Raw genomic sequence first — 25,003 nt, 5'->3', positions numbered from 1 at the left:
TACACTCACACTTCAAAGCGCTGCCACGGCAGCGCTTTGAAATTCCAAATGTAGCCATACCCTAAGATAAAAACATTTACTGGTACAGAAACAAATACAAACTAAAAAATTTGAAAACTGTCAAGGAAACTCTTCAAATTTGTCCCTACCAGTATGTGATAAAATGTGTTATCACAGACAGGGGTGGCACTGGGGGGAGGGGAGTTTGTGGGGGCTATAGCCAACCCAAAATTTGCCTTAACTCTCCCACCCCTGCATAGCCACCCCGTAGCAGCTGCCACTCTCTGACCACTGAACTCTGAATGCAGAGCGGAGGGCATGGCGGCTGCTGGTAGGGTGTCCAGCTCTAGTAGGAGCAGAAAAGTAAGCCCGGGTGGAGGGGCTGGGGTGCCTGAGAGCAGTCCCCAGCCTGTGTCCCCTCCCACCATGGCATGCTGCCCAGGGCAGGTGGAGGATCAGGGGATTCCCACAGCGGCCTGCACTGATCTATTCCAGCTCCAGGGCCCTGCTCTGCAGTCACTGCTCCCCAATGGCTCTGCCAGCCGTGGAGCCAGGTCCTTCCCACCTGTGTGACTTTTACTGGCTGCAAGCAGCCAGCGCTGCACACTGCCTGGTTCCGGCTTCCAGCCGGACCAGAGGGCAGGGCTTTGGGGTGGGGGAAGAGGAACAAGACGCAAGGCCATTGAGAGGGGCATGGCCTAGTGGCAAGGCAGGGCTAAGGCCCACCTCAGTGCCCTAACCAGGAAGAGATGCTGCCCCTAATCAGAGGCTATTAGCAAGCTGGTAGTACGTATGGCTGACTATGGACCTACAAATGATACATGGAGGTGCAGGCACATATCCAGAGAAAACTCATACTATCCTGAATGAGCTCACACAGTTTTGCTATTGTGCCATGTCACTCATGAAAGCCTTGAGGAAAAATCCTTCCCCATGATTTTTCTACTGCCAGGAACAGAGAGAAACAATCTTCATATACAAATGGCTTTGTATGGCTTTCTCATGAGTTTCTCAAGTGTCTGTTTTGGGAGCCAGAATTTGCCCCTTCTCCTCCAGTAGGATATTAATACTAAATTCAATTACATTCTTATTTGAGAGCCTTAATTTAAAGAATTAAGATAACAAGACAATGGCTTCTTCAAAGAGTAGTTCTTCAAATCCACTGCCACCTCACAAGCACAGCCATGTTAAAGAGAGCACAGACACAACACAGCACACACATTCCTCATCTGAGCAAAACTCGTATCCTGTTTGTTTGATTTTCTGGCGTGCCCACCCTAGAAGGTGGGATTTTAACGCTGTTGGGAGGCCAACCTTTGCAGGGCTGACACAGTAATAAAAATTGTATTGTACATTCTGAAACAAAAATATAGTTTGGAATTAAAGGTTCAGCCTGGATGAGGCCTCTCAGGTACTACTGCAATACAAATAATAACAAATATATTTTGTTGCTGTGCTACTCAAATGAATGGAATAAACTGTTCTGTACTCTCAGGTCTTGCTTATTTCCATGCTGTGGAATACTATATAGGTAAATCTTCTTTTAGTCACGTTTCACTTTAAATTTATTTTAAACAAGATTGTTAAGTTTTTTTAGATAAGGAAATGGCGGAAGCCCCATATAAACAAGGAATGTCCTACTTTTGTGATATAGTAGAGATGTGCATAACATTTTCATACAAACCTTTTAAAAGAACCTAGGGGAAAAAAAATTAGATAAATGAATGACTAACTAAGATAAAAACAGAAAGCAATGAAAAAAATAAATTCTTACCCTAAAAAACTCTTTTGTGGAGCCAGAATCTAGTGTCCCATAAGCAATTTCTGTTTGCTTAGAAAGATCCTCTGCACTTTCAATAGGAGATACCATCCTCTCAACCGTCAGGAAGGCAGCTAAGTTAGCCGTGTAGGATGAGATTATGATCAGGGTAAAGAACCACCACACACCTCCAACAATGCGCCCAGACAGGGATCTAATAACAAGTATGAAATGGATTTGTAAAATGAAATGAATGTCCTAAAAGGAACACAAGTTATCAGTTTTATGTAAATGATGCATTATAATACAGAGAAGTACTTCAGGTTATCCTGTACTGCTGCTCTGCATGCTAATCAAGCAGGAAATTAATTCACTGTAAAGTTCTGCTGGGTGAGACTGTAAGCGTCACTAGATCTGGTGGACTTCGCTGAAATCAGGAATCCAGACTTGAGATTACTTTATGGAGAATTAGTGCCCCAATCTTCAGAGATATGAATATCCTGAAATGAAACTGCTCAGATCACAGTGAGCCATAGAACAAATAAACTTTTCATGCTATCTCATTTCAGGTCCTGTGTATGACACATGAAAACACAGACAAAGGAATCAAACAACACCAATGCAACAGCGTTTCAGATAAACTAGAAATGTACTTTAAAAATTGAATGGCTGAAAATTGCTTATTTTCATGAGACATTCAGACAACGACTGATATCCACAAAACAATGACTTATATTACTGTGGATATACAGTAATTAGAAGGAATTAATCTATGCTGAGAAACGGGCAGCACTACTTGAAATAGGCTTTGGCCAAGTCAATTCTCATAAACTAAATAATAAACATAACTATTTTTGAAAATACAAGCATTTAGCAAACTGGGGAATAGACATGAAACAATCAAACTGACACTACAGTAAAGTGGGTGAGAAAAAGTACAGGTTTTAAATAGTAATCTGACGCTTTAACTGCAACAGGTGGGCTCTTATGGGTCTTTGTTTTGCATCTCCTGCTCAAGAAAAGAAAAGAGGTCTCAAGAAAAATAGATCAAACAATTTAGAGTTCACTACTTGATTAATTCAGTGATTTTCGAAACTGAGAAAATATAATAAAATTGCTGATGCTGACATCATAGTCAAACTTCAGTCTACACTTTAAACTTGTCAATTTATTACTGTACTGTTTCCTAGCAATACATTATATTAGGATATAAATAACCTTTGGAGATGTGCTTAATAACTTGGTAGAAATCTGAGTATATTTGAGCATAGGAAGCCCATAAATCCAGTGAAACCGCAGCTCAGATATTTTGCTAATGTATCTGCACTATATAATGTATAAAAAAATTACGTCAATCACCCAACCTACCATAGTGTAAATACAAATTTAAACTAAGTCATGAGAACTGTATCAAGTCAGAAAAAAATTCTGAGATTTTAGAAACTAAAATTATTTCTATAAAGCTGATTTTTTAAACTGGGAACAAAAATAAAGAGAAACAATTCTAGCCAAATCATGTCTGTGATTATTATTGTAAAAAAAAACCTCAGTGGTAATAAAGACATATTCTGAATGTCTATTTCTATGCAAGACTCTCTTACCGGAAGCCCTACATAAAAATCAATGACAGGATATGGCCCAGAATATGCTACTGAAAAGGATCATAGATCAGAAATTCTGAAATTCCATCCTATTGTTCCTAGTCTTTACTATGCTCTGCAAACCCTCTTTTTTCTCAGCTTTGAAAAAACAATTTTTGGGGCACGGCCATCATCCTAGTGCTCTTTTTTTGTATGGTAATAATTAAACAGTTGATTACATGATAAGTATTATGTATTTGCAAGGTAAAGTATGTGTCTTTAAAAACATTAGTGCTAATTATATGCTAGTTATGTTAAATTCACACTACATGTAATCGGCAATAATTTACTGAAATACGAGTGTAATCTTTCAGTCCTCAGGCAGGCAAAACTCCCATAATCATTGTAAGAAGAATCAAGCCCAAAATCATTACAACTGTTTCTTTAGCTGCCTGGTATTTTCCATCTAAAAGCTATTCAGTTATCATTTATGTTCAGAGTTTTCCCACAATATCCATCCTTAGTAAAATAAACAATTTCCTTTTTAACATATATTTTGAACCAAAATTTCAAAGTGGTGCACCAGCAATAACTCACATTTATACAAGCAAATGAGCATTAACAGTTACATATAAGGTAATTCTGCACCCAGTTCTCAATTGTGTACATATTTACCCAATTTGCACACAATGCTTTGCATGCACAAAGGTAGGAATTTGCAGTTAAAAAGGGTGCATGTGCATTTTGAAAATCTGGCTCACTTCGGTCTTTCCTGTGCTAAGAAAGTTTTGCTAAAATTACCCACCATTGCTACCACTCTTTCAGCTCTACCTGTAGTACCCATGGTAGGAGCATTAGTGTAGACAAGGCTCCGGGGGATGCCAGTGTTTTAGGCCCTATATGATCTGATCTACTCAGAGCAGGTCACGGTATTTACAACCCCAGGACTCATTGGCAATTTGTCTGCATTAGTGCTCCCCACAATGTTCCCACTGGTGGAAATGAAATGGTGATAACAATGGTGTGAACTGTGAGCAAACATATCCTAGTGCAGACACAGCCTAAGTCATCCTCCCTATGGTTTGGGGGGAAGAAGAACAGCACAGAGAATTTTTTTTGTCATTACTTTAATTAATTTGTTGGCTGTTCTGTAACCAAAGAAATGGGCTTGGTATAAGAACACAGATTGATAGAAGAACTTTCAGCCTTATTATTTCTATAGTAATACATAAGTAGACAGACAAAGAGATAATTGTAAAATTGAATGTTTTCATTATGAATTATGACTAGAAAGAAAATTGGGGAATCTCAAATGCTGTACTGACACTGTATTTCCAAGTACATCTCCAAAATAATCTGAGTTTTATATACCTTTTGTGAAGATAACATGCTAATCTTACTTTTGACAAAGTTATTTACATTTTAACAAACCAATGTATAGCAATTCTCATGTTTTATTACCCAGCAGTGAAAAAAAATTAAATCAACCTTTCATGTTAAGCTACCAAGGGCTTGATTCTTTAAAAACAATTTTGCAGCTATTGATTTACTTTACATGCAGATAAAAATTCATAGTATGGTGCCTGATAAGAGAAAAATAATGAAATTTATATAGTTGCCTCATTATTTGAGATGATGAACCTCATTGCCATATATCATTTTGCTGAGCAGGGTCTGTGATTATATCCCTGGGAAGAGCAGCCATATCCAGCTACCAAAAGCATATTGTCCTCCAGAATCAGAAGTAGCTATCTTATTTCCATAGAATAGAAATGTGAAAGGCTGCCTTTTTCCTTTAGCAAGCAAGCCCAGGCCACAGGGAATGCTCCTTCATAGAATGTCCAATGGAGGACTGATTGCAAGGTCACAAATAGTATTTCTGCAGGTATTTATTCAACAAAATATTTAATAGCCTATATGTAATATAAAGAATAGGCTTTCCTTGGTAAAAAGTAAATGTGCTACAGCACATGGGAACTGCCATATCAGTGAGAGGTTTTCCTGCTACTTTCCATTTTGTTTTTGCTCAAAAGTAATTATTCATACATTACTGCGTAATTAGACACAGTAAACTCAGAGGACACAGACACTTCTTCTCTCCTATATTAGAAAGTTGAGAAGAAGGTGAAATCACTGAGCATGGTTAGAAAGCTCCTCTGATTTAATTTCCATAAACTCAACTGTCATATTTCAATTGTTAATGTAGGGTCCCCATTCAGCAAGGTAATTACGGATGTGCCAAACTACTTTGCTGAATCAAGGCCCCAATCGCATGTGCACAAAGGAAATATAATATTTAATGAACTGCAAAAGAAAAAAGTGGGGCAAGTAAAATCCTTACTTTGCTCCCAAATAAACCATGTGAAAAATCCCTCAAGAAAGGCATATGTATTTTTAATGAATCAGATCCTCATTTTCATTCTAGCAATTTACTTCACACAAAACTGAGCCATACAAAACAATAGCAGTTGTTTGTAACTACTTCACATGGCTTTAATGGAAATGGATTATTTTTATTTCATTTCTCTGCGGAAAAAAGATAGGTTAATATGTATGTGAGATGGTATGTAAAGTGGTCTTTGGAGGGAAAGTGCTGCTTCTGTAGCTAAATTAGTGGTGAGTTACCCTTTTTTTCCCATTACAGTTGGTGTGAACCAGATGCACAGTTGACTGTAAAATGGGAATATGCAGCAAAAACACGGTACCCCTCCAAGAAGGCATGGAATGACAGGAACCTTATGCATTTTACAGCCTCTGTATGGTGTATATAAGTTCAGTGGGGAAATCTATGATCGAGAGGATATCGATCAAGTATTTCACTTGCCTGCACCGATGGCAATTGTTTTCATTTCAATGACTTTTGAACTCTTTGGGAAAGAAGTCAGTAACCAGTTTACTTTTGAAAGTGAATATATATGCACCATGAAACTCCATTTGAGACCAAAAATGCACAAAGCTGAAATGGGCAAGTAACCAACCTTGGCGAAATATCGCATCCTTGCTGCATAAAGGCACCCAGGGAAAACCAGAGACTATTAAATATCCCAAATTCATTAGTTGATTCGTTACTTTGTGTTTCTCTTCCATCTTCAAACTCCTCAGTGTGCCACTCGTATGGGCTAAATCTGCTGACCAGGAATAAAACTACACTGACCCCAATGTAGGCAAAAACAATGCACATCCAGATCTCATATGCTAAGGGATCAAGAAACGAAAACACTCCTGGCTTAGACTTCTGTGGCTTCTTGATCATTATAGATATCCCGAGGCTCATAAAGGGCTTTGAGAAGTCAATCACCTCTTCTCTCACCAATGTTATAGTTAACGGAGCGATTGCAATGTCGGCTTTCTGTAAAGGGAACAAAGCATGGTAATAACAACTGATGTGATCGTTAACAAAGAATGGCTTCATTCCTAACGCATATCACAAATGAAGAATAGGACAGCAGGGACATGGATAATAGTCATTTCACTGATAATGCCCTACTGAGGGTAAACTAATTAGTAATTTATAGCCGAAAATCTTCTTACTGACATATATACAACCATCTGATTGGACTATTCCAAGCCTTCTCCTTACATATATATGTTATATTGCATTTACAGTTTTTAGACATACTCTTTCAAAGTTTATGGCACTTAAATATGTTAGCAAAGCATATTGTCTTGTATCTGTAGGGAAAACAGAGAAAATACAGACTCTTTCTCCTCATTTAACTTTCGTATTTAAAACAAACTTCATGTTTTAATCTTTAAATTTTTCATATCAAAACAAGCTACTATCTCCATAGCAAATATGAGTCAGATCAGTTTCCTGCATGACAGGGAGAACATCTCCACACAAATCACTACGATCGGTCATAGTAGGTGTTATTAAGGTTTTCTTACCCCATAAACAAGTTCTCCAACCATCCCATTCCAGATTTTTGTGTCTGCATCCCGGGCTCCATACTTGCCATCCCCAACAATTGTGAGCTTGTACTTGAATCCACAATGTTTAGCAATCTCTGCAGCTAAGTCCACACAGTAGCCCTCATATCGCTCATTTCCTTCAAGCAGTTCATGATTTTTCTTCATCATGACATATGGCGACTCCTGCACAGAAAGACTGAATTTTAGCTAGCCAATGAAGAGAGAACTATGATAACTGTGCACTTATTATACAAATATATCTGATTTTAGACAGGGGGAAAAAAAAGAAAATCCAACCCATCTTATTCACAAATGTTCTGATTTGTCACTCTGATTATTCGTTCAACATGTCTTCTATAACATTTAAAATTATATGCTTCACAGTCAGATTCAAATGCCAACGCTTACAGGTATAACCAGTCCCAGAGATGTTTAAATAATGACTGTGAGTGTAATAGGAATTATGTATACAATGTGGAGAGAAGAGGCTCCAATATATTGTTTATTTTACTTGTTTGTTTGTGGGTTTGAATGTGGATGGTGGGTTTTTGTTTGTTAAAACTGTAAAATCCAAGTGGGTTCTTCTCTATTCTGCAGCCACCTCTCTCACCCAGCCCCTCAATATTGCAACATCTCTAGGTAATACATGTATTCAGTTACTGCACAGAAATACTTCGAGGGTCCAGACAATAAACTATAGCTGTGCAGCAAATTTCTCACAACCAGCAAAACTAGTGACAAATAATAGGTTCACAGTAAAAGGGGATTTTTCCCCTTCTTGCCCCAATTTATTTTCCCAAAAAAATCTTGCAGCCAGAACAGCTAGTTGCTCACCAAAGACATACCTGTGATTAAGCAGTGGTGTAAATTAGATGACATTGCTACTATACAAACAGTGTACAATGTTCTCTTAAGATGACATAGAAAATTAAGTTTCTTGTTCATTCCTCCATTTTGGCACAGAAGTTCAAAATGGCTAGAGGTAAAACTCTGAAACTCCTAAATGTTCTTATTTTCTGATTTGGTGAACTCCATTTGCTTACGAGTATGGAGAGTGGATTTTAAAAATAAATAATACAATTTTGCCATTCAGACAAAGAGTTCTTCGAAATCAGGCTATTGGTTCCTTGTAGCTGGCATGGATTGTTTTTGAATAATTTATCGATCAAATAACTGTCTGGTTTTTACAAAGTCCATGTACTGATCATCCTTTCTTTAACAGCAATTGGATAGTATCAGTCCTATCATTCATATTCCATAAAAATAGTATTTCAGAATTTTCTGTCTTACAGGTATGGATTGGCATAACAGTTAGCTAATATAATGAAGCACAACAATTCATTATAATACTAAAACATAGATTGCTTTCTCATGAGAAATGTGTTAAATTAATTACCAAAATAGTGGTGACAACAATAGTCTTATTTTCTAGTCCTGTGGATTCATTCCCAAGAGGACCGTCAATGGGATTCACAACCATTTTGTCCACTTCACTCCAATATCCAATCTGAAAAAGTTTGTAGGATGTATGGAACTATAATATGTAAACATCTTATTACATTCAAGCATACCACACCCACTCCAAATATGCCACAGAAAGTTATAGTAGTTGCAGCTTCACCTATACAAACCTGCAAGCATTACACAGGAATTGACAGGAACTTGGCACGTGTAAACAAATTTTAATATTAATTTTCCTACTATGGAGATTAAAATTTTCAGCCACATATCACCTGATTTTGGTATAAAAATCATGCTGCAGCATTGTAAAGGTTATACAAATTAGGAAGAAATGTTCACTGCTACTGCATTTGGCTTTTCTCTGAATGGCTAGGGATGTTAGGGGGAGAAAAAAAAATCACATTTAGAGAACCCGTTAATGAGAGTTATTCTCTGAAAAGTTGTATTCTGCATCATCAGTTCAGAAAGTCATCATCAACGTTTATTTGGATTAGTTGCTCCCACTTATCTGCTCTAACTAAAAAAGAAAAGAAAAACAAATCTACACAATTTATTTAAAATAAAATAAGCTATAGTTCCACATGGTACTTACCAGAAATAAAAGCTCATATTTATTAGAAACAAACAGGACACATTTTTTTCTTTGCTCTGCAAGACCATTAAAATATAATCATATGAATAAACTTAATTGCAACATGGCCTTTAGTAGACTATACCTTTCAGTCACCTACCTTTCCATATCACTTAGTAGGGTACAACTTTTAAGGGCATTTAGAATTAAAATTACCTTCCGGGGACCAGTATTTTTGAGCTCCATGATGTTTATTGTATAATTTATTCTCTTTCCATTCTGGTCAAATTTTATATTCCCTGTTAGACCTTCCACCTGAACCTATGGGAAGTAAGAATGGAAATAATGCTAGCATTAAATTTGTTTATTCCATAATTGCATATTGATACCCCCCACCCAAAACAGACTGTATTTAGGTTTATCCTAAAAATTATATATCCTTAATTACTAAGATGTTTTCCTGGGGTATTAGATATAATTGATGCTGGTCTTGTAAATCTCTACCAACAAAGTCCTGTTTAGGAGGCAGAAAGATTCTTTCAGAACATTCACAGAGTATTTCATACAGACATTAATTCCAGAACAGTTTCTAGAGAGACTACCTGTTTTAACGCCCTTTCTATTTCCACACCATGACCCCAGGGCACTGCTGGATTTGCAAGACAGTCTCCAGCATTTCCTCGTCTAGAGATCTCAATCCTCTGTTTACGCAAATTACGGAAAGCTTCAGTCATCACTTGAACAGCATCATAGGTCAGAGCAGATGTATACTGAAAAGGATTAAATATAATGAATTAAAAAGTGGTAAGGAGTTAAAGCTTCAACGCATTTTCCAAGGCTATCATTATTAATCCATTAAAGACAGAAATACATTCAAAATAAAAAGGATGGTAAAATATTCTTTGGGATTAGATCATTTTCTTGTCATTTGGGGCTCTATTTTCCCATGAGAGTCCATATATTTTAATAGAAAGAGCTTATATACTCCATCAGGAGGAAGTGTCACTGGTGCACTAACGTCAAGTATCAGAGGGGTAGCCATGTTAGTCTGGATCTGTAAAAGCAGCAAAGAATCCTGTGGCACCTTATAGACTAACAGACGTTTTGGAGCATGAGCTTTCATGGGTGAATACCCACTTCGTCGGATGCATGTACAAAGAATCCTGTGGTACCTTATAGACTAACAGATGTTTTTGAGCATGAACTTTCGTGGGTGAATACCCACTTCGTCGGATGCATCGACGACTAATGTACATGCATCCGACGAAGTGAGTATTCACCCATGAAAGTTCATGCTCAAAAACATCTGTTAGTCTATAAGGTGCCACAGGATTCTTTGCTGCTGGTGCACTATGAGTCCAAACTAGGGGTTTACAAACTTTCTCACCTTTCCTCCTAATTACAACTGTGCAGCACCCCTGTTTGCAGCTACAGCAAGTGTTCCATAGAAACGTGATGTTTGGAAAATATTTGTTTTAGGATTTTTGAGTGATTTAGCATCAGGAAATGAGGATGAGATCCCCCTTTTGATCAGAGTCTTCATAAGATTCCATGTATAACTAGTTTATATAGGGTTAATAAATGACTGCTATATGTTATAAGCTTGTCTAATATATGCTATGGAGAGTTATAAGCACATCAGTAGAAGGTTTTATAGCTACATTCCCTGGTTATATTGATCTGTTGGCCTGTTGGAATCTATAATAATTGATTAACCATTTATTAAAGCACCTATTAATATTAATTAACCCTTTGTAAACTACAATTAATTGGAACTCTGGTATAAAATGTGAACCACTGTTTAGCCAGACAGCTGGTCCACAGACCACCAGTAGACCATGGATCATAGTTTGGGAATCTCTGGTCTAAATTGTATTGTTAAGTAGAATGTGAGCTCTCTAGGAAAGGTTTCCCCCCCTATATCAGGTGCAGCAGTGAGCATATTGACAGCATGCAATAAACAACAACAAAAATAGCAGTAATAATAAGTAGGGCCCTACCAAATTCATGGTCCATTTTGGTCAATTTCACGAGCATAAGATTTTAAATCAACCACATTCTGGCCACCCAGCTCTGAAAGCAGCACAGAAGTGAGGGTGGCAATACTGCGACCCCCTAAAATAACCTTTTGGTGCCCCTGTAATTCCCTTTTGGGTCAGGACCCCATGTGAAAAACGCTGATCTCCCCTGTGAAATCTTTATAGTATAGGGCAGGGGTCAGCAACCTTTCAGAAGTGGTGTGCTGAGTCTTCATTTATTCACTCTAATTTAAGGTTTTGCATGCCAGTAATATATTTTAACATTTTTAGAATGTCTCTTTCTATAAGTCTATAATATAAAACTGAGCTATTGTTGTATGTAAAGTAAATAAGGTTTTTTAAATTGATAAGAAGCTTCATTTAAAATTAAATTAAAATGCAGAGCCCCCCGGACCAGTGGCCAGGATCCAGGTGGTGTGAGTGCCACTGAAAATCAGCTTGCATGCCACCTTCGGCACACGTGCCATGGGTTGCCTACCCCTAGTATAGGGTAAAAGCACACAAAAGACCAGATTTCATGGGGGGAGACCAGATTTCATGGTCCGTGACATGTATTTTCATGGATGTGAATTTGGTAGGGCCATAACAATAAGATAACTTAACCTCTTACTAGCAAATAAATGAGTGCTCTAGAGGCAGGTTTATGTAAGCTGAAATGGATTTACTACAGCTGAATGCAGTATTCAAGATGAGCGCATATCATCAATGCATGTCTGTTATAATACTTTGATTTTACTTTCTATCCCATTCATTACACATTCTAACAGTTTATTTTTATTTTTTACCACTGCTGTCACTGAGCAGAGGTTTCCTTTTCCTTTTTTAATTTTATTTCTGTATAATTCATTTCATTACCAAGGTCTCTCTAGCATGCAGTGAATGCTGCACTATGCCATTAATACTTTATGACAGCCCAAAGTTTCATGGGATATAATGTTTGGTGTGCTTCAAGGAGTCATGTCATCATGTCCATTACTGATGGATCTTAGTCTTCATTGACTAGAAAATATAGGTAGTGTTTAAATCTCAACTCCATAGTATTATGCTATTATTATTCCTTAATCTTTATACCATGATAGCAGCTAGAGATCACAAGCCGATTTGGGTTCTATTATACTAGGCACTGTACATATGAAAATCTGTCCATTTTCTGTCCTGAAAAGTTCATAGCCCAAGAAGGCATTGTTATCCAAAGAATGGAGGGAGAAGGATGCAATTGTCACTCTATTTCTAGATATATGTATATAAAACTGTATCTATTTATTGCAATACTTTTTTCTGGTAGTTATAAATATATAAACTAAGTGCCAGCTCTCCCAATCTGCCTCTTAACACATTATGAGGTGGCTGATAACCCGTAGGCACATTGTAAAGGTGGGTTTTGAAGGAGGAGAGGTCTTATAGGTCAGTTTAGGAAGTGACAGCATAAGTATGTCACATGTTTTTAGCCCAAGACAAAACAAAGAGTTTTGCACAGACTCCTTTTGAGAGATTTGGGGAGAAGTCTGCTATCATATGCATGGATTTTATTAATCTAGGGCTAAAAGTTCACAATGAGTTATCTAAACAGAACAGGAAAATTCACATCTGCATCCATTGCATGGACAAATCCCACAGATTTCCTAAAGTTTTCATAGGTCATGGTGTATGAATATAAATAAGTATTCAAGTCATCAGAGTAGATTCAACTCTAGGTTCTGCCCAAAGGGTCGCTCTGGAGCAGGGAGGCTCCTATTCTTCTAGAAGATGGAAATAACTTGCAGTTCCTTAATGCCATGCCAAAACTTTCCAAGCCTAACTAATGAGGGAGTATGGTCATGGCAGCCTGGGGATGGACAGGTTCAGTCTCGTATATCTGGGCTCCTGTGGGATCCCATATACAATTTAAAGCTGCTTCCTGTTGGTGGAACTTCCAAATGAGCACACTGGTGCAAACATAACTTGCCCTCCTCAGGAGATGAATAATTCCTGGACTTTAGTGGCTCAGAGATGTGTAGTATGAGGATATAATATGTTACTCTAGTCATTTCTGTCTTCATTCCACAAGCCATAAATCAAGCTGGAAGCTGATTTAATAAATTAAACTGAATGTTTTTAAAGGAAATTTCAGGAATAGTTTCTTCATTCCAGAGGTTAAGAGATGTTACATGGAATCTCTCTCCAAGCAGCCAGGGGGGAGTCCTGCATTTTTGCATGTGCATTTAAGGTTGAATTTTGAACCTGAAATGAGCATCCTCATAAAAGCTCAAAAAACAAAAGTGAAATACAAAAAGAACAACTTAATGGTTTCAAGCCAATCTCGTGATTTTTAGGTATCTGACACATTATTTTGAGCCCCTGAACATGCCAATACTCTTTCTGTGCAGTTTTTCACAGTAGAGGAAATATGATGTGCAAAATTTTGAATGTAAGGAATTTTGGTTAACAACATTGCAATCAATGGCTGCAAAGGGGGAATAAAAGCTGATTAGCATTTTGTATCATCCTATAATTCTTTATTCCATTCATTTTACTTGCTGTTAGCTGTATGTTTAATCTTCTACCCTGCAGAAGTATAACAAGTACTCATGGGAAATTATGTCTTTATTGGGGAGAAATGTAGTAATATCCACGAGCTAAGTGTAAAGTTCCTTTGTATAAAACATTGCACATATACATCATCTTTAAGAGGAGGGGCTCAAAGCGATATACAACATCTTACCTCCCTGTTACATATGGAAAATTGAGATGGTGATCTAGTGACATTCCTATGTCGAGTTAATGGTGGAGTCAAGAACAGCACCTAGGTTTCAAGATTCTCAGACTATTTCTAATGTTATATACTTATATGAAATTTAGACTATGATAAGTGAAATACAAGTGTTTATGTGATGGTTACATACATACATATAACAGGATAAGGAATATACATAAGTACAAAAATTGTGTAAGTAGTGTCTTGATTTTCCTCTATATTGGAGGCTTCATCCTCCTGTCATTTAGGAGAGCACCCAATGGGAGGTTTATTTGGAATCAGCTTCACTGAGAGAAAGGTCAAGGCATGAGGGCAGGTCTACACTACAAGGTTAAGTCGCCCTAAGTTATGCAACTCCAGCGATGTCAACAACAAACATACCTGGAGTCAACGTAGCTTAGGTTGACTTACTGCGGGGTCTACACTGAGCTGGGTCAATGGGAGAAATTCTCCCGTTGACTTACCTTACACTTCTCATTCCGGTGGAGTACCGGAGTCAACAGGAGAGTGATCTGCAGTTGATTTAGCGAGTCTTCACTAGACCTGCTAAATCGACCCCTGGTGGATTGATCACCACAGAGTTGATCCCCAGTAAGTGTAGATATACCCTTATACACCAGTATAACTCCACTGACATCAGTGCAGTTACTTCTGATTTACACTAGTTTGACCACAGAATCAGGGCCTGTTTCTCTAATAGTGGTTATTTTCTTGGGTACAGTGGTAGATTTCTTCAAAAATCTTCATTTCCATGACCTCATTTGGATATTTTTTACTTAAAAAAAACATGATGAGGATAACACAGACTCACAAAGCATTTCTGATGTGCTGCAGGGCACAAAGACTAGATGCATTGTCCTGTTGTAATAACCTTAGTCCCAGATTTGGACCTTAGCGTCCAAAATATGGGGGTTAGCATGAAAACCTCCAAGCTTAGTTACCTGCTTGGACCTGGTACCTGCTGCCACCACCCAAAAAATTAGAGTGTTTTGGGGCACTCTGGTCCCCCTGAAAAACCTTTCCTGGGGACCCCAAGACCCAAATCCCTTGAGTCTCACAACAAAGGGAAATAATCCTTTTTCCCTTCCCCCCTCCAGGTGTTCCTGGAGAGATACACAGACACAAGCTCTGTGAATCTACACAGAGAGACTCCCCCTCTCTGTTCCCAATCCTGGAAACAAAAAGTACTTTCCTATTCCCCCAGAGGGAATGCAACATCAGGCTAGCAATCCAACACACAGATCTCCCCTTTTCTTCCTCCCACCAATTCCCTGGTGAGTACAGACTCAATTTCCCTGAAGTAAAGAAAAACTTCAACAGGTTTTAAAAGAAAGCTTTATATAAAAAGAAAGAAAAATAAGTACAAATGTTCTCTCTGTATTAAGATGATACAACACAGGGTTAATTGCTTAAAAGAATATTGAATAAACAGCCTTATTCCAAAAGAATACAAATCAAAGCACTCCAGCACTTATATTCATGCAAATACCAAAGAAAAGAAAACCATAGAACTTACTATCTGATCTCTTTGTCCTTACACTTAGAAACAGAAGACTAGAAAGTAGAGCTACTTCTCCAAAGCTCAGAGAAGGCAGGCAGCCAGAAAACAAAGACAAAGACACTCAAATCCCTCCACCCAAAGTTGAAAAAAATCCGGTTTCCTGATTGGTCCTCTGGTCAGGTGCTTCAGGTGAAAGAGACATTAACCCTTAGCTATCTGTTTATGACACGCCCCCCAAATTGCAGACAGTGGGGAAGCTCACTGGCGGCGATTTTCTTCTAGAACTTGAAAATAAACAGATTAATACAACACATGCACCTTTACATATACTACTAAGTATATAACTAACAGACTTCTACATTTTAAGAAAACTTTTTAACTACTGAATTCTGGGAAACTCTCACGGGAGAGTGCATCAGCTACTTTGTTAGAAGCTCCTGTGATGTGTTGAATTTGTGGGAAATTTCCTGGGCTGTGGAGCAATATTTGGCGCCGGGTTGTTAGGGTTGGCTGGCACAGGCAGCCCAGCTTTTGCCAATTCCAGTTCATGTTTTCTCTGTTTTTCCTTCTCTTCATTCTCTTTTTGTTGTTTTTCCATTTCTTTTTGGTGCTTTTCCATTTCTCGGCGGTGGGCCACCTCTTCTTCTTCTAGTTTTCTTCGGTGGGCGAACTCTTCTTCTTCTAGTTTTCTTTTGTGTGCTGCCTGTTTGATTTGTTCTTCTCTTTCTTTCATCTCCATCTGTCGCCTGTGTTCAGCTTCTTTGATTTGTTCTTCGGCCGCAATTTTTGCCTTAGAAGTCATGATTCCTGTTTTCTTGTGTTGGGGTGCCCTCCGGTGTTTATCTTCTGAACTGCAGGTTCTCTGTTGCCTCCTGAAGTCTGCCTAGCAACAGTGCTTTTTTCCTTTTCTCTCTCTAGCTAATCTTCAATGTCAAGTAAACCTGAAAAACCACTTTATTTGCATTCATATAGTGCTGGTATGACTCTCAATGGGAGTGCTATTGTGTGACAAAAGACTGTTAATAGTCCTTAACGACTTCTGCTTAACATGCAAGCCACAAACTGCCAGAGAGAGCAGAAAAAAAAATTTCTCTCTGGTTCCCTTTTAAAACCAAACTGTTTCTCTCTGCTAAAAAGCCCTTAGCAGAGAAAAGAAAAATATAATATTCCTACTGGCTTCTGGATTCTAGTCCCACCAGCTGCACACCATGTAATAACCTTAGTCCCAGATTTGGACCTTAGCGTCCAAAATATGGGGGTTAGCATGAAAACCTCCAAGCTTAGTTACCTGCTTGGACCTGGTACCTGCTGCCACCACCCAAAAAATTAGAGTGTTTTGGGGCACTCTGGTCCCCCTGAAAAACCTTTCCTGGGGACCCCAAGACCCAAATCCCTTGAGTCTCACAACAAAGGGAAATAATCCTTTTTCCCTTCCCCCCTCCAGGTGTTCCTGGAGAGATACACAGACACAAGCTCTGTGAATCTACACAGAGAGACTCCCCCTCTCTGTTCCCAATCCTGGAAACAAAAAGTACTTTCCTATTCCCCCAGAGGGAATGCAACATCAGGCTAGCAATCCAACACACAGATCTCCCCTTTTCTTCCTCCCACCAATTCCCTGGTGAGTACAGACTCAATTTCCCTGAAGTAAAGAAAAACTTCAACAGGTTTTAAAAGAAAGCTTTATATAAAAGAAAGAAAAATAAGTACAAATGTTCTCTCTGTATTAAGATGATACAACACAGGGTTAATTGCTTAAAAGAATATTGAATAAACAGCCTTATTCCAAAAGAATACAAATCAAAGCACTCCAGCACTTATATTCATGCAAATACCAAAGAAAAGAAAACCATAGAACTTACTATCTGATCTCTTTGTCCTTACACTTAGAAACAGAAGACTAGAAAGTAGAGCTACTTCTCCAAAGCTCAGAGAAGGCAGGCAGCCAGAAAACAAAGACAAAGACACTCAAATCCCTCCACCCAAAGTTGAAAAAAATCCGGTTTCCTGATTGGTCCTCTGGTCAGGTGCTTCAGGTGAAAGAGACATTAACCCTTAGCTATCTGTTTATGACACCTGTACATAGGTTTCTTCCTAACTAAAGACATAAATTGACCTTCACAACTATTTTTAATTCTCTCTAACCTACATCTCTTTTGATATGACCCCAAGGAACAGTTACGTAGGGTTCTGCCAAAATGTTTTCAATCTGCCTACATGATGGAATTATTTCCTTTGGGTAATAATGAAATAGAGAATTTTAGTGGAAGTTAAAAGTTAAATAGACACCAAAATGCACAATCTTATTATTATATAAACAGTCCACAATAATTAGAACTGGACAAAAATGGCAACTTTTTACTTCATCATAATTTTCATGGCAAAATTAAAAATAGTTGTGAAAACAGCAAAATGTAATAAGCATTATCCCAATGAGATCTAACATGCAGGAAATTCTATTGACGGTTATGTTATGTTTTTCCATGAAATATGACATACATGTACACAACATGAAGAGTGAACAGAAATATTTCTATCTACCAAATGAAAGTCATCTCTTGCAAAGAGTCAGCAGATGGTCTCTGCACCATTTAAATCCAACTTATGCTCTATTTCTAAAAAGTGTAAGTACATATTAGACAGACCACATATTAATAAACATTTTGATTATAGTCAACCCAGATGAATCATAAAGTGAAGATAATATGAAATAATCCAAGGCTCCCATGTTGAAGATAAATAAATGTGCAGTCTCCAATGTAGAAGCCAACATTGTGTGAACCTTCATAACTCCAATACTTGCCTGGTCACTCAGAAGGTACAGATAAATAAATACTCACACTATTATAGACTAATTAATTTTATTGATATGTTTGGACTTCCAGCCTAGTCAGGCATATACAATTGAAAAGGACACATCCACTCAATAATCATACTTTGACATGATATTTTTATCTAGTATTATTATATGGCACACCAATGATTACTGAAAATGAAAGATTAAAGAAACATGTTTCTCTATTTTTTCCATTATGTGTACTTTGTGAATTTGACAGCACTTAATGTATAGTGTGGTTCATAGTTTCCCCTGTATAGTTGATTACTCAAAGTCCCCTGTTGTTCATGTAGTTCTGTCACATAATAGGGAGAGGAAAATATTTTTAAAATAGTGAATTGTGATTGTAAACCTCAAAAGCTGGCAGCAGTATTTAGGGACAGGTGACGTATCTGAAGCTCTTTTCATCTTTAAATTCACTAGATTTCAGGTTGATGGTGTTCCTTTATATATATTGTCCAATGATGTTTTCTAATTCAAGATGCAGCATTTCCTTTCCTTTTTCATAGATTCTAGGATTGGAAGGGACCTTGAGAGGTCATCGAGTCCAGTCCCCTGCCCTCATGGTAGGACCAAATACTATCTAGTCTTTTCTACATAGTTAACATGGGACTCATTAGGCTAAACAAAACCATCAGTCTATCAAGTTTGGTATTCTTCTTCTAGAAGTGACCAATACTCAAAGCTACAATGGAAGGCAAAACCTCATCATAAATCCCCATGAATACATGGTGGGTTGTCTGTTCTAATTTTCATAGATTCATAGTTTTGAAGCCAAAAGGGATCATTTGATCATATAATCTGATGGCTTGTATAGCAGAGGCCATAGAAGCATCCAGTTATTCTTGTACTGAGTCCAATAATTTGTTTTTGATTAATGTGCATATTTAAAGGCATCCAATCTTGATCTGAAGACCTCAAGGGATGGAGAATCCATCAATTCCCTGGTAGTTTGTTCCAATGGTTATTTACCCTTACTATTAAATATTTGTGCCTTTTTTCCAGTTTGAATTTTAAACCTCTATAAGATGTAACTAGGTAGCAAATATTTTATTCTGTTATTAGTGCTCACATTTAATCCACATATATGTTAATCAGAAGGCTCAAAGGGGATAAAGAAACACACATGCATAGAGAACAGGTAGGTCAGGTCAATCTTTTCCAACATGTTGGGATCTAATGAGTCTCCTAAATGTTTCACAGTAAATTTAAGATGCACACAGAAATACAAACAAGCATATATGAAAAGGAAACAAATGCAGTGAGCAATAGAATTCTGTGTTCTTGTGTCTCTGTAGGCTGTCCTGGGTATATGGCCCTCTAGCTTATTGCACTAGGCTAGCTGTTTTTTCACTGGATTATTGTATCTTCCATTGTTTTACTTCTAGTTATTTGCTAAACTAGACAAATTAATTTCAACAGAATATTTTGACAGTATAATGGGCTCCTGCTTTGATAATGAATGCTTCAGCTTAGCCTTGCCTTGGGGTTTATGTTCTATAAAATCCCTCCACTGAGTTTGGATATTTATATTTCAACAGGGGACCATTACACTGGTGCAATGTTATATTTCATATTGCAAAAGCTGCAAAATGGTTTTGTTATAGTACTTTGCACTTCTATGACATTTTTTCATCCAAGGATCTCAGAGCACTATACATATGTGGGTAAGTTTCCAAACAAGTTTTATATTCACTAGATACAAAAATGTTACGCAGACAAAATCTCTGCTGGTATGACTACACTGCAGTAAAACAAAATAATGATTAAAAAAAATAAACCCCAACCAGACCAAAAGAAAAAAAAAACAACCCAAAATCCTGCAGCAGTGAGTCTCAAAGCCCAGGTCAATTGACTTTGGGGTAGTGGGATGTGTGATATAGGCTCTCAGATCTTGTGTTGGGGGAACGTCTCAGAACCAGGGCTCAAATCTGAACAGGAACATCTCCACTGCCATTTTTAGCCCTGGAGCACAAGCCTAAGGCAGATGACTCAGGCTCTGAGACTCATTTCTCCAGGGTGTTTTTTGTCCTGTACAGATATATCCTAAACTTAGGGTTCACATGTTTCAGGTTGAGATTTTCAAAGGAGCCTAAAGGAGTTAGGCACCCAACACTCTCTTTCTGTGGAAAATAGGCCCTTAGCTCTCTTAGGAGTCAATGGGGGAGTCAATGGGAGCTTGGTAACTAACCTCTTTAGGCCCCTTGGAAAAGCCCACCCTTAATTAACAGATTCTTGAGGTATTTTGGAAAGGATGGTGTTACTGAAAGATGTACATATAACTTAAACAGACATGGTCAAGATCAATAGGCCTGAAATGAAAACTAAATCAATAGGACTTACTCAGATTTAAAAGACACCTCCTCTTTTTGTCATCTAGGCACATGGACTGAAATTATATTCTCCCTTGCAATAAACCTTAGAGAGCATTGGAAAGCAATCTTAATGAAAATAAGATCCTATTAGTTACTCCAATTTATATATTGCATTTTGGGGGGTTAGTCTGTTCTCTGCTGCTCTGATATGATTCTTTCAAGCTCATTTGGATTCCGGTTTAATTGTTCCTGCTGACCTATATTAATTTAAGCCAGGAAAAATACGCTAATATATGTAAAGTTCCTAATCCTCGCAAGTTCCCTGTGATACCCTGCACAGTGTCATGGCAGGGCTTGGTAATGTAAATAATTATTTTAAATACAAGCAATAGAGCTGGTCAGCTACTGCACTAGCAGTGTCACAAATGCTCTATGTTCATATTCCAAGTGGCAGTTTGATTTGATCATACCCCCTTTCATTTGCTGTGTGTCAGTATTAGCATGAATGAATTTGTGTTCCCATGGGTGTTTGGCAACAGTTGTACTTTGTATGGAATATGGTTCTCCATCTAAAGTGTAAAAAGGCTTTATGCAAGGGAACTATGGGAATATCTGGGGGAAATCACGGTGCAAAACACCTATGCATCTTGGCTACTAATGGGGAAAACGCAAATGCCAGGGAAATTTGGTGTAGTTCACATAAGCCCCAAAAGGTTGACTGAATTCCATTCCTCTTTGATCTGTACATTGGGATGGAGCTCTTGTGAGAACACACATTCAATATTTACAGGAGTTCTTGCTGGTTTGTAAATCCCAGGGCAGCAATTTTTCTGGCAGAACATCAATATTTCCATTCCCAGTCCCAAACAAAAGCAGAAAATAGAATTGAATAAAAATCAAAACATAATATTAACTGAAAAATTTCAAGTATTAATAAAGTTTCAATTCTGGGGATGGTCAGAGATTCAGGTCAATGCTTATTTTATCTGAACTGATTCATCTAGCCTTAATTAATGCTAGTTTCTATGGGGAGAAATTCAGATCCAGACGGATTTTCATTAAAAGTGTTTTTTCTAATAGAATTACAGCTGACCTTAAGCAACAGAGATACCAAAAGCAGCTGTAATATGGTTATTACTATTTGTTTATATAATGCTGTGGGTACACAGAATACTGCAAGACAGGAGAACTGAGTGCCAAACACATAATAGGTACCCTGCTTTGAAATGTTGACATATTCTTAAAGGCAAAAGCTGGTACAGAAGAGCAAGTAACGTGCAGAAACTAGGGCTATTGATTAATCACAGTTAAATCACCCAATTAACTTAAAAAATCAATTGTGATTAATCAGTTTTAACCATACTTAAACAATAGCATACTAATTGAAATGTATTAAATATTTTGGATGTTTTTCTACATTTTCATATATATTGTATTCTGTGTTGTAACTGCAATCAAAGTGTATATTATTTTTATCACAAATATTTGCACTGTAAAAATGATAAACAAAAGAAATAGTATTTTTCAATTCACCTCATACAAGTACTGTAGTGCAATCTCTTTATCGTGATAGTGCAACTTACAAATGTAGACTATTTTTGGTACATAACTGCACTCAAAAAAAAAACTGTGTAAAACTTGAGAGCCTACAAGTCCACTCAGTCCTACTTCTTGTTCAGCCAACTGCTAAGACAAACAAATTTGTTTGCATTTGCAGGAGATAATTCTACCAGCTTCTTATTTACAATGTTACCAGAAAGTGAGAACAGACATTTGCATGGTACTTTTGTAGCCGGCATTGCAAGATATTTGTGTGCCAGATATGCTAACCATCCGTATGCCCCTTCATGCTTCAGCCACCATTCTAGAGGACATGCTTCCATGCTGATGATGCTCATTAAAAAAATAATGCATTAATTAAATTTGTGACTGAACTCCTTGGGGGAGAATTGTATGTCCCTTGCTCTGTTTTACCTGCATTCTGCCATATATATCATGTTATAGCAGTCTCGGATGATGACCCAGCAAATGTTGTTCATTGTAAGAACACTTTCACTGCAAATTTCACAAAAAACAAAGCAGGTACCAATGTGAGATTTCTAAAGATAGCTACAGTACTCGACCCAGAGTTTAAGAATCTGAAGTGCCTTCCAAAATCTGAGAGGGACGATGTGTGCAGCATGCTTTCATAAGTCTTGAAAGAGCAACACTCTAATCCAGAAACTACAGAACCCAAACCACTAAAAAAGAAAAATCAACCTTTTACTGGTGGCATCTGACTCAGTTAATGAAAATGAACATGCATCGGTCCACATTGCTTTGGATTGTTATTGAGCAGAGCCCGTTATCAGCATGGACGCATGGCGCCTTGAATGGTGGTTGAAGCATGAAGGACATATGAATCTTAAGCGCATCTGGCTCGTAAATATCTTGCAACGTCGGCTACAACAGTGCCATGAGAATACCTGTTCTCACTTTCAGGTGACACTGTAAACAAGAAACGGGCAGCTTTATCTCCTGCAAATGTAAAGAAACTTGTTTGCTGAGCGATTTGCTGAACAAGAAGTAGGACTGAGTGGACTTGCAGGCTCTAAAATTTTACATTATTTTTGAATGTAGTTATTTTTTGTACATAATTCTACATTTTTAAGTTCAACTTTTATGATAAAGAGATTGCACTACAGTACTTATTTTAGGTGAATTGAAAAAATACTATTTCTTTTGTTTTTTTACAATGTAAATACTTGTAATCAAAAATAAATAAAGTGAGCACTGTACACTTTGTATTCTATGTTGTAACTGAAATCAATACATTTGGAAACTTAGAAAACATACAAAATATTTAAATAAATGGTATTATATTATTGTTTAACAGTGCGATTAATCATGCAATTAATTGCAATTTTTTTTAATCGAGTGATTAATTGTGATTAAGTTTTTTAATTGCTTGACAGCCCTAGCATAAACAAAGAGATATTTCTTTATAATATTTGGAATGTGTCACAGAACAAAGTAAGATGTGGGAGGTAGTCAGCAGAAAAAAGGAAAATAAGAATGGACATGATTTTTAAAAAAACAACAACAAGGAGTTGAGATGATCCTAGAATGCATAAAGTTAAATGGGATGTGGATCCACCAAAACTTTAGATCTCTTTGCACCCAGTAGACTATGCCTTTCACCCTCAGCCTGTGTGTAAATGATGGAATTTGTTTTACACCTGTCACCAGTTATGGACTTATTGGAGAAATTGATGAGTGAGGATCTATGGTCTGAGTGATGCAGGACAGCAGATTAGAGGATCACCATTTTAAAAGCCTTCTGGCTTTAACGTGTGTGAATACCATGGTATCTGAGTACTTCCCTCCACAAGCCTAGAAAGACTCTTGTCTTTTTCCTACTCCTAAGTCCTTGATTTTCCTCTCATAGAAGCACCTATGCTTACTTACATGGATAGGTGGATGGAATTATTCAAAAGTGTGTGATGCCGCTTCCTGCTACTCTGGGTCCAATTTACTGCTTTGTCCAAGCCTTCCCTGATCATGGAGTATGGATCTCAAGCATCCTGTCTTAATCAGCAGGTGAGATGATTTAATGATGTTTGTTCAGAGAACTAAGTTACAATTCCATTTGCTGCTGAGATAGGCATTTATTTTTCTGCTGATACAGTAAATCATTTATACACAATCTAGAGTCAATTCAATCTTGAAGCAGACACAAAGGTTTACAAGGCATCTACTCAGTGCTGTTAAAAAGAAATGGTATCTGAATTTTGCTATTAAAACAGTGCCTCATGTCTATGACCTTTTACCTAAATTTATTATATGATATAGGACTATAACAATATTTTTATCCCTTGATACACTTCTTACTGAACAAGAACAATGTGTCAAGTGTTAAAATAAAGGAGTGCACAGGATGTTACAGTTTTTAACGCAACTCTTTACTGAGCATCCCCTTTTCTACCATATAACTACAACATACCTATATTTAATTTAAAAAAATGTGTTCTCCCTTGAGGCTCCTTTCCCTTTCCCCATAATTCCCCTTATCGTAGGTCTGTTCTAAGCAAGTGCACGAAACAATGAGCAAAGCATGAATTTACTGTAGCCTTGCAAACATATAAAAGATGTAGCTAGCAGAAAAGAGACAGTAGGATAGTAAGCAAGGTGTGATAGCTTGCAGCTGTGGTCTAGGACATAGAGAAGTGTGTGAACAGCTCATGATCTAGATGGGGATGGGCTACAAAAATCAGCAGACCAACCATAACATATGTGATATACTAATCAACAGTATT

At 37.5% G+C, this 25,003-nt stretch overlaps 1 protein-coding gene across 7 annotated transcripts in view; it reads right to left on the bottom strand.

The window, feature by feature from the left end:
• The window catches only part of GRIA2 (glutamate ionotropic receptor AMPA type subunit 2), a 117,260-nt gene that overhangs the window by 23,439 nt on the left and 68,818 nt on the right, over positions 1-25,003 (bottom strand). For all 7 annotated transcript variants that reach the window (XR_007773449.1, XM_050946310.1, XM_050946305.1 and 4 more), the window contains exons 7-12: positions 9,886-10,053; positions 9,500-9,604; positions 8,648-8,758; positions 7,228-7,434; positions 6,318-6,688; positions 1,775-1,973 (exon numbers count right to left, since the gene is read on the bottom strand). Coding sequence is in view for 6 of the 7 variants with exons in the window: in XM_050946310.1 (XP_050802267.1) it covers positions 1,775-1,973; positions 6,318-6,688; positions 7,228-7,434; positions 8,648-8,758; positions 9,500-9,604; positions 9,886-10,053 (1,161 nt within the window). In the remaining variant the exon portion in view is untranslated. The remainder of the gene's footprint in view (positions 1-1,774; positions 1,974-6,317; positions 6,689-7,227; positions 7,435-8,647; positions 8,759-9,499; positions 9,605-9,885; positions 10,054-25,003) is intronic.

The sequence above is a fragment of the Gopherus flavomarginatus genome, chromosome 3 (genome assembly GCF_025201925.1).
Source record: "Gopherus flavomarginatus isolate rGopFla2 chromosome 3, rGopFla2.mat.asm, whole genome shotgun sequence".
NCBI lineage: Eukaryota > Metazoa > Chordata > Testudines > Testudinidae > Gopherus > Gopherus flavomarginatus.
Note: the sequence above shows the minus strand (reverse complement) of the source record. Positions and strands in the feature narration are given on the sequence as shown.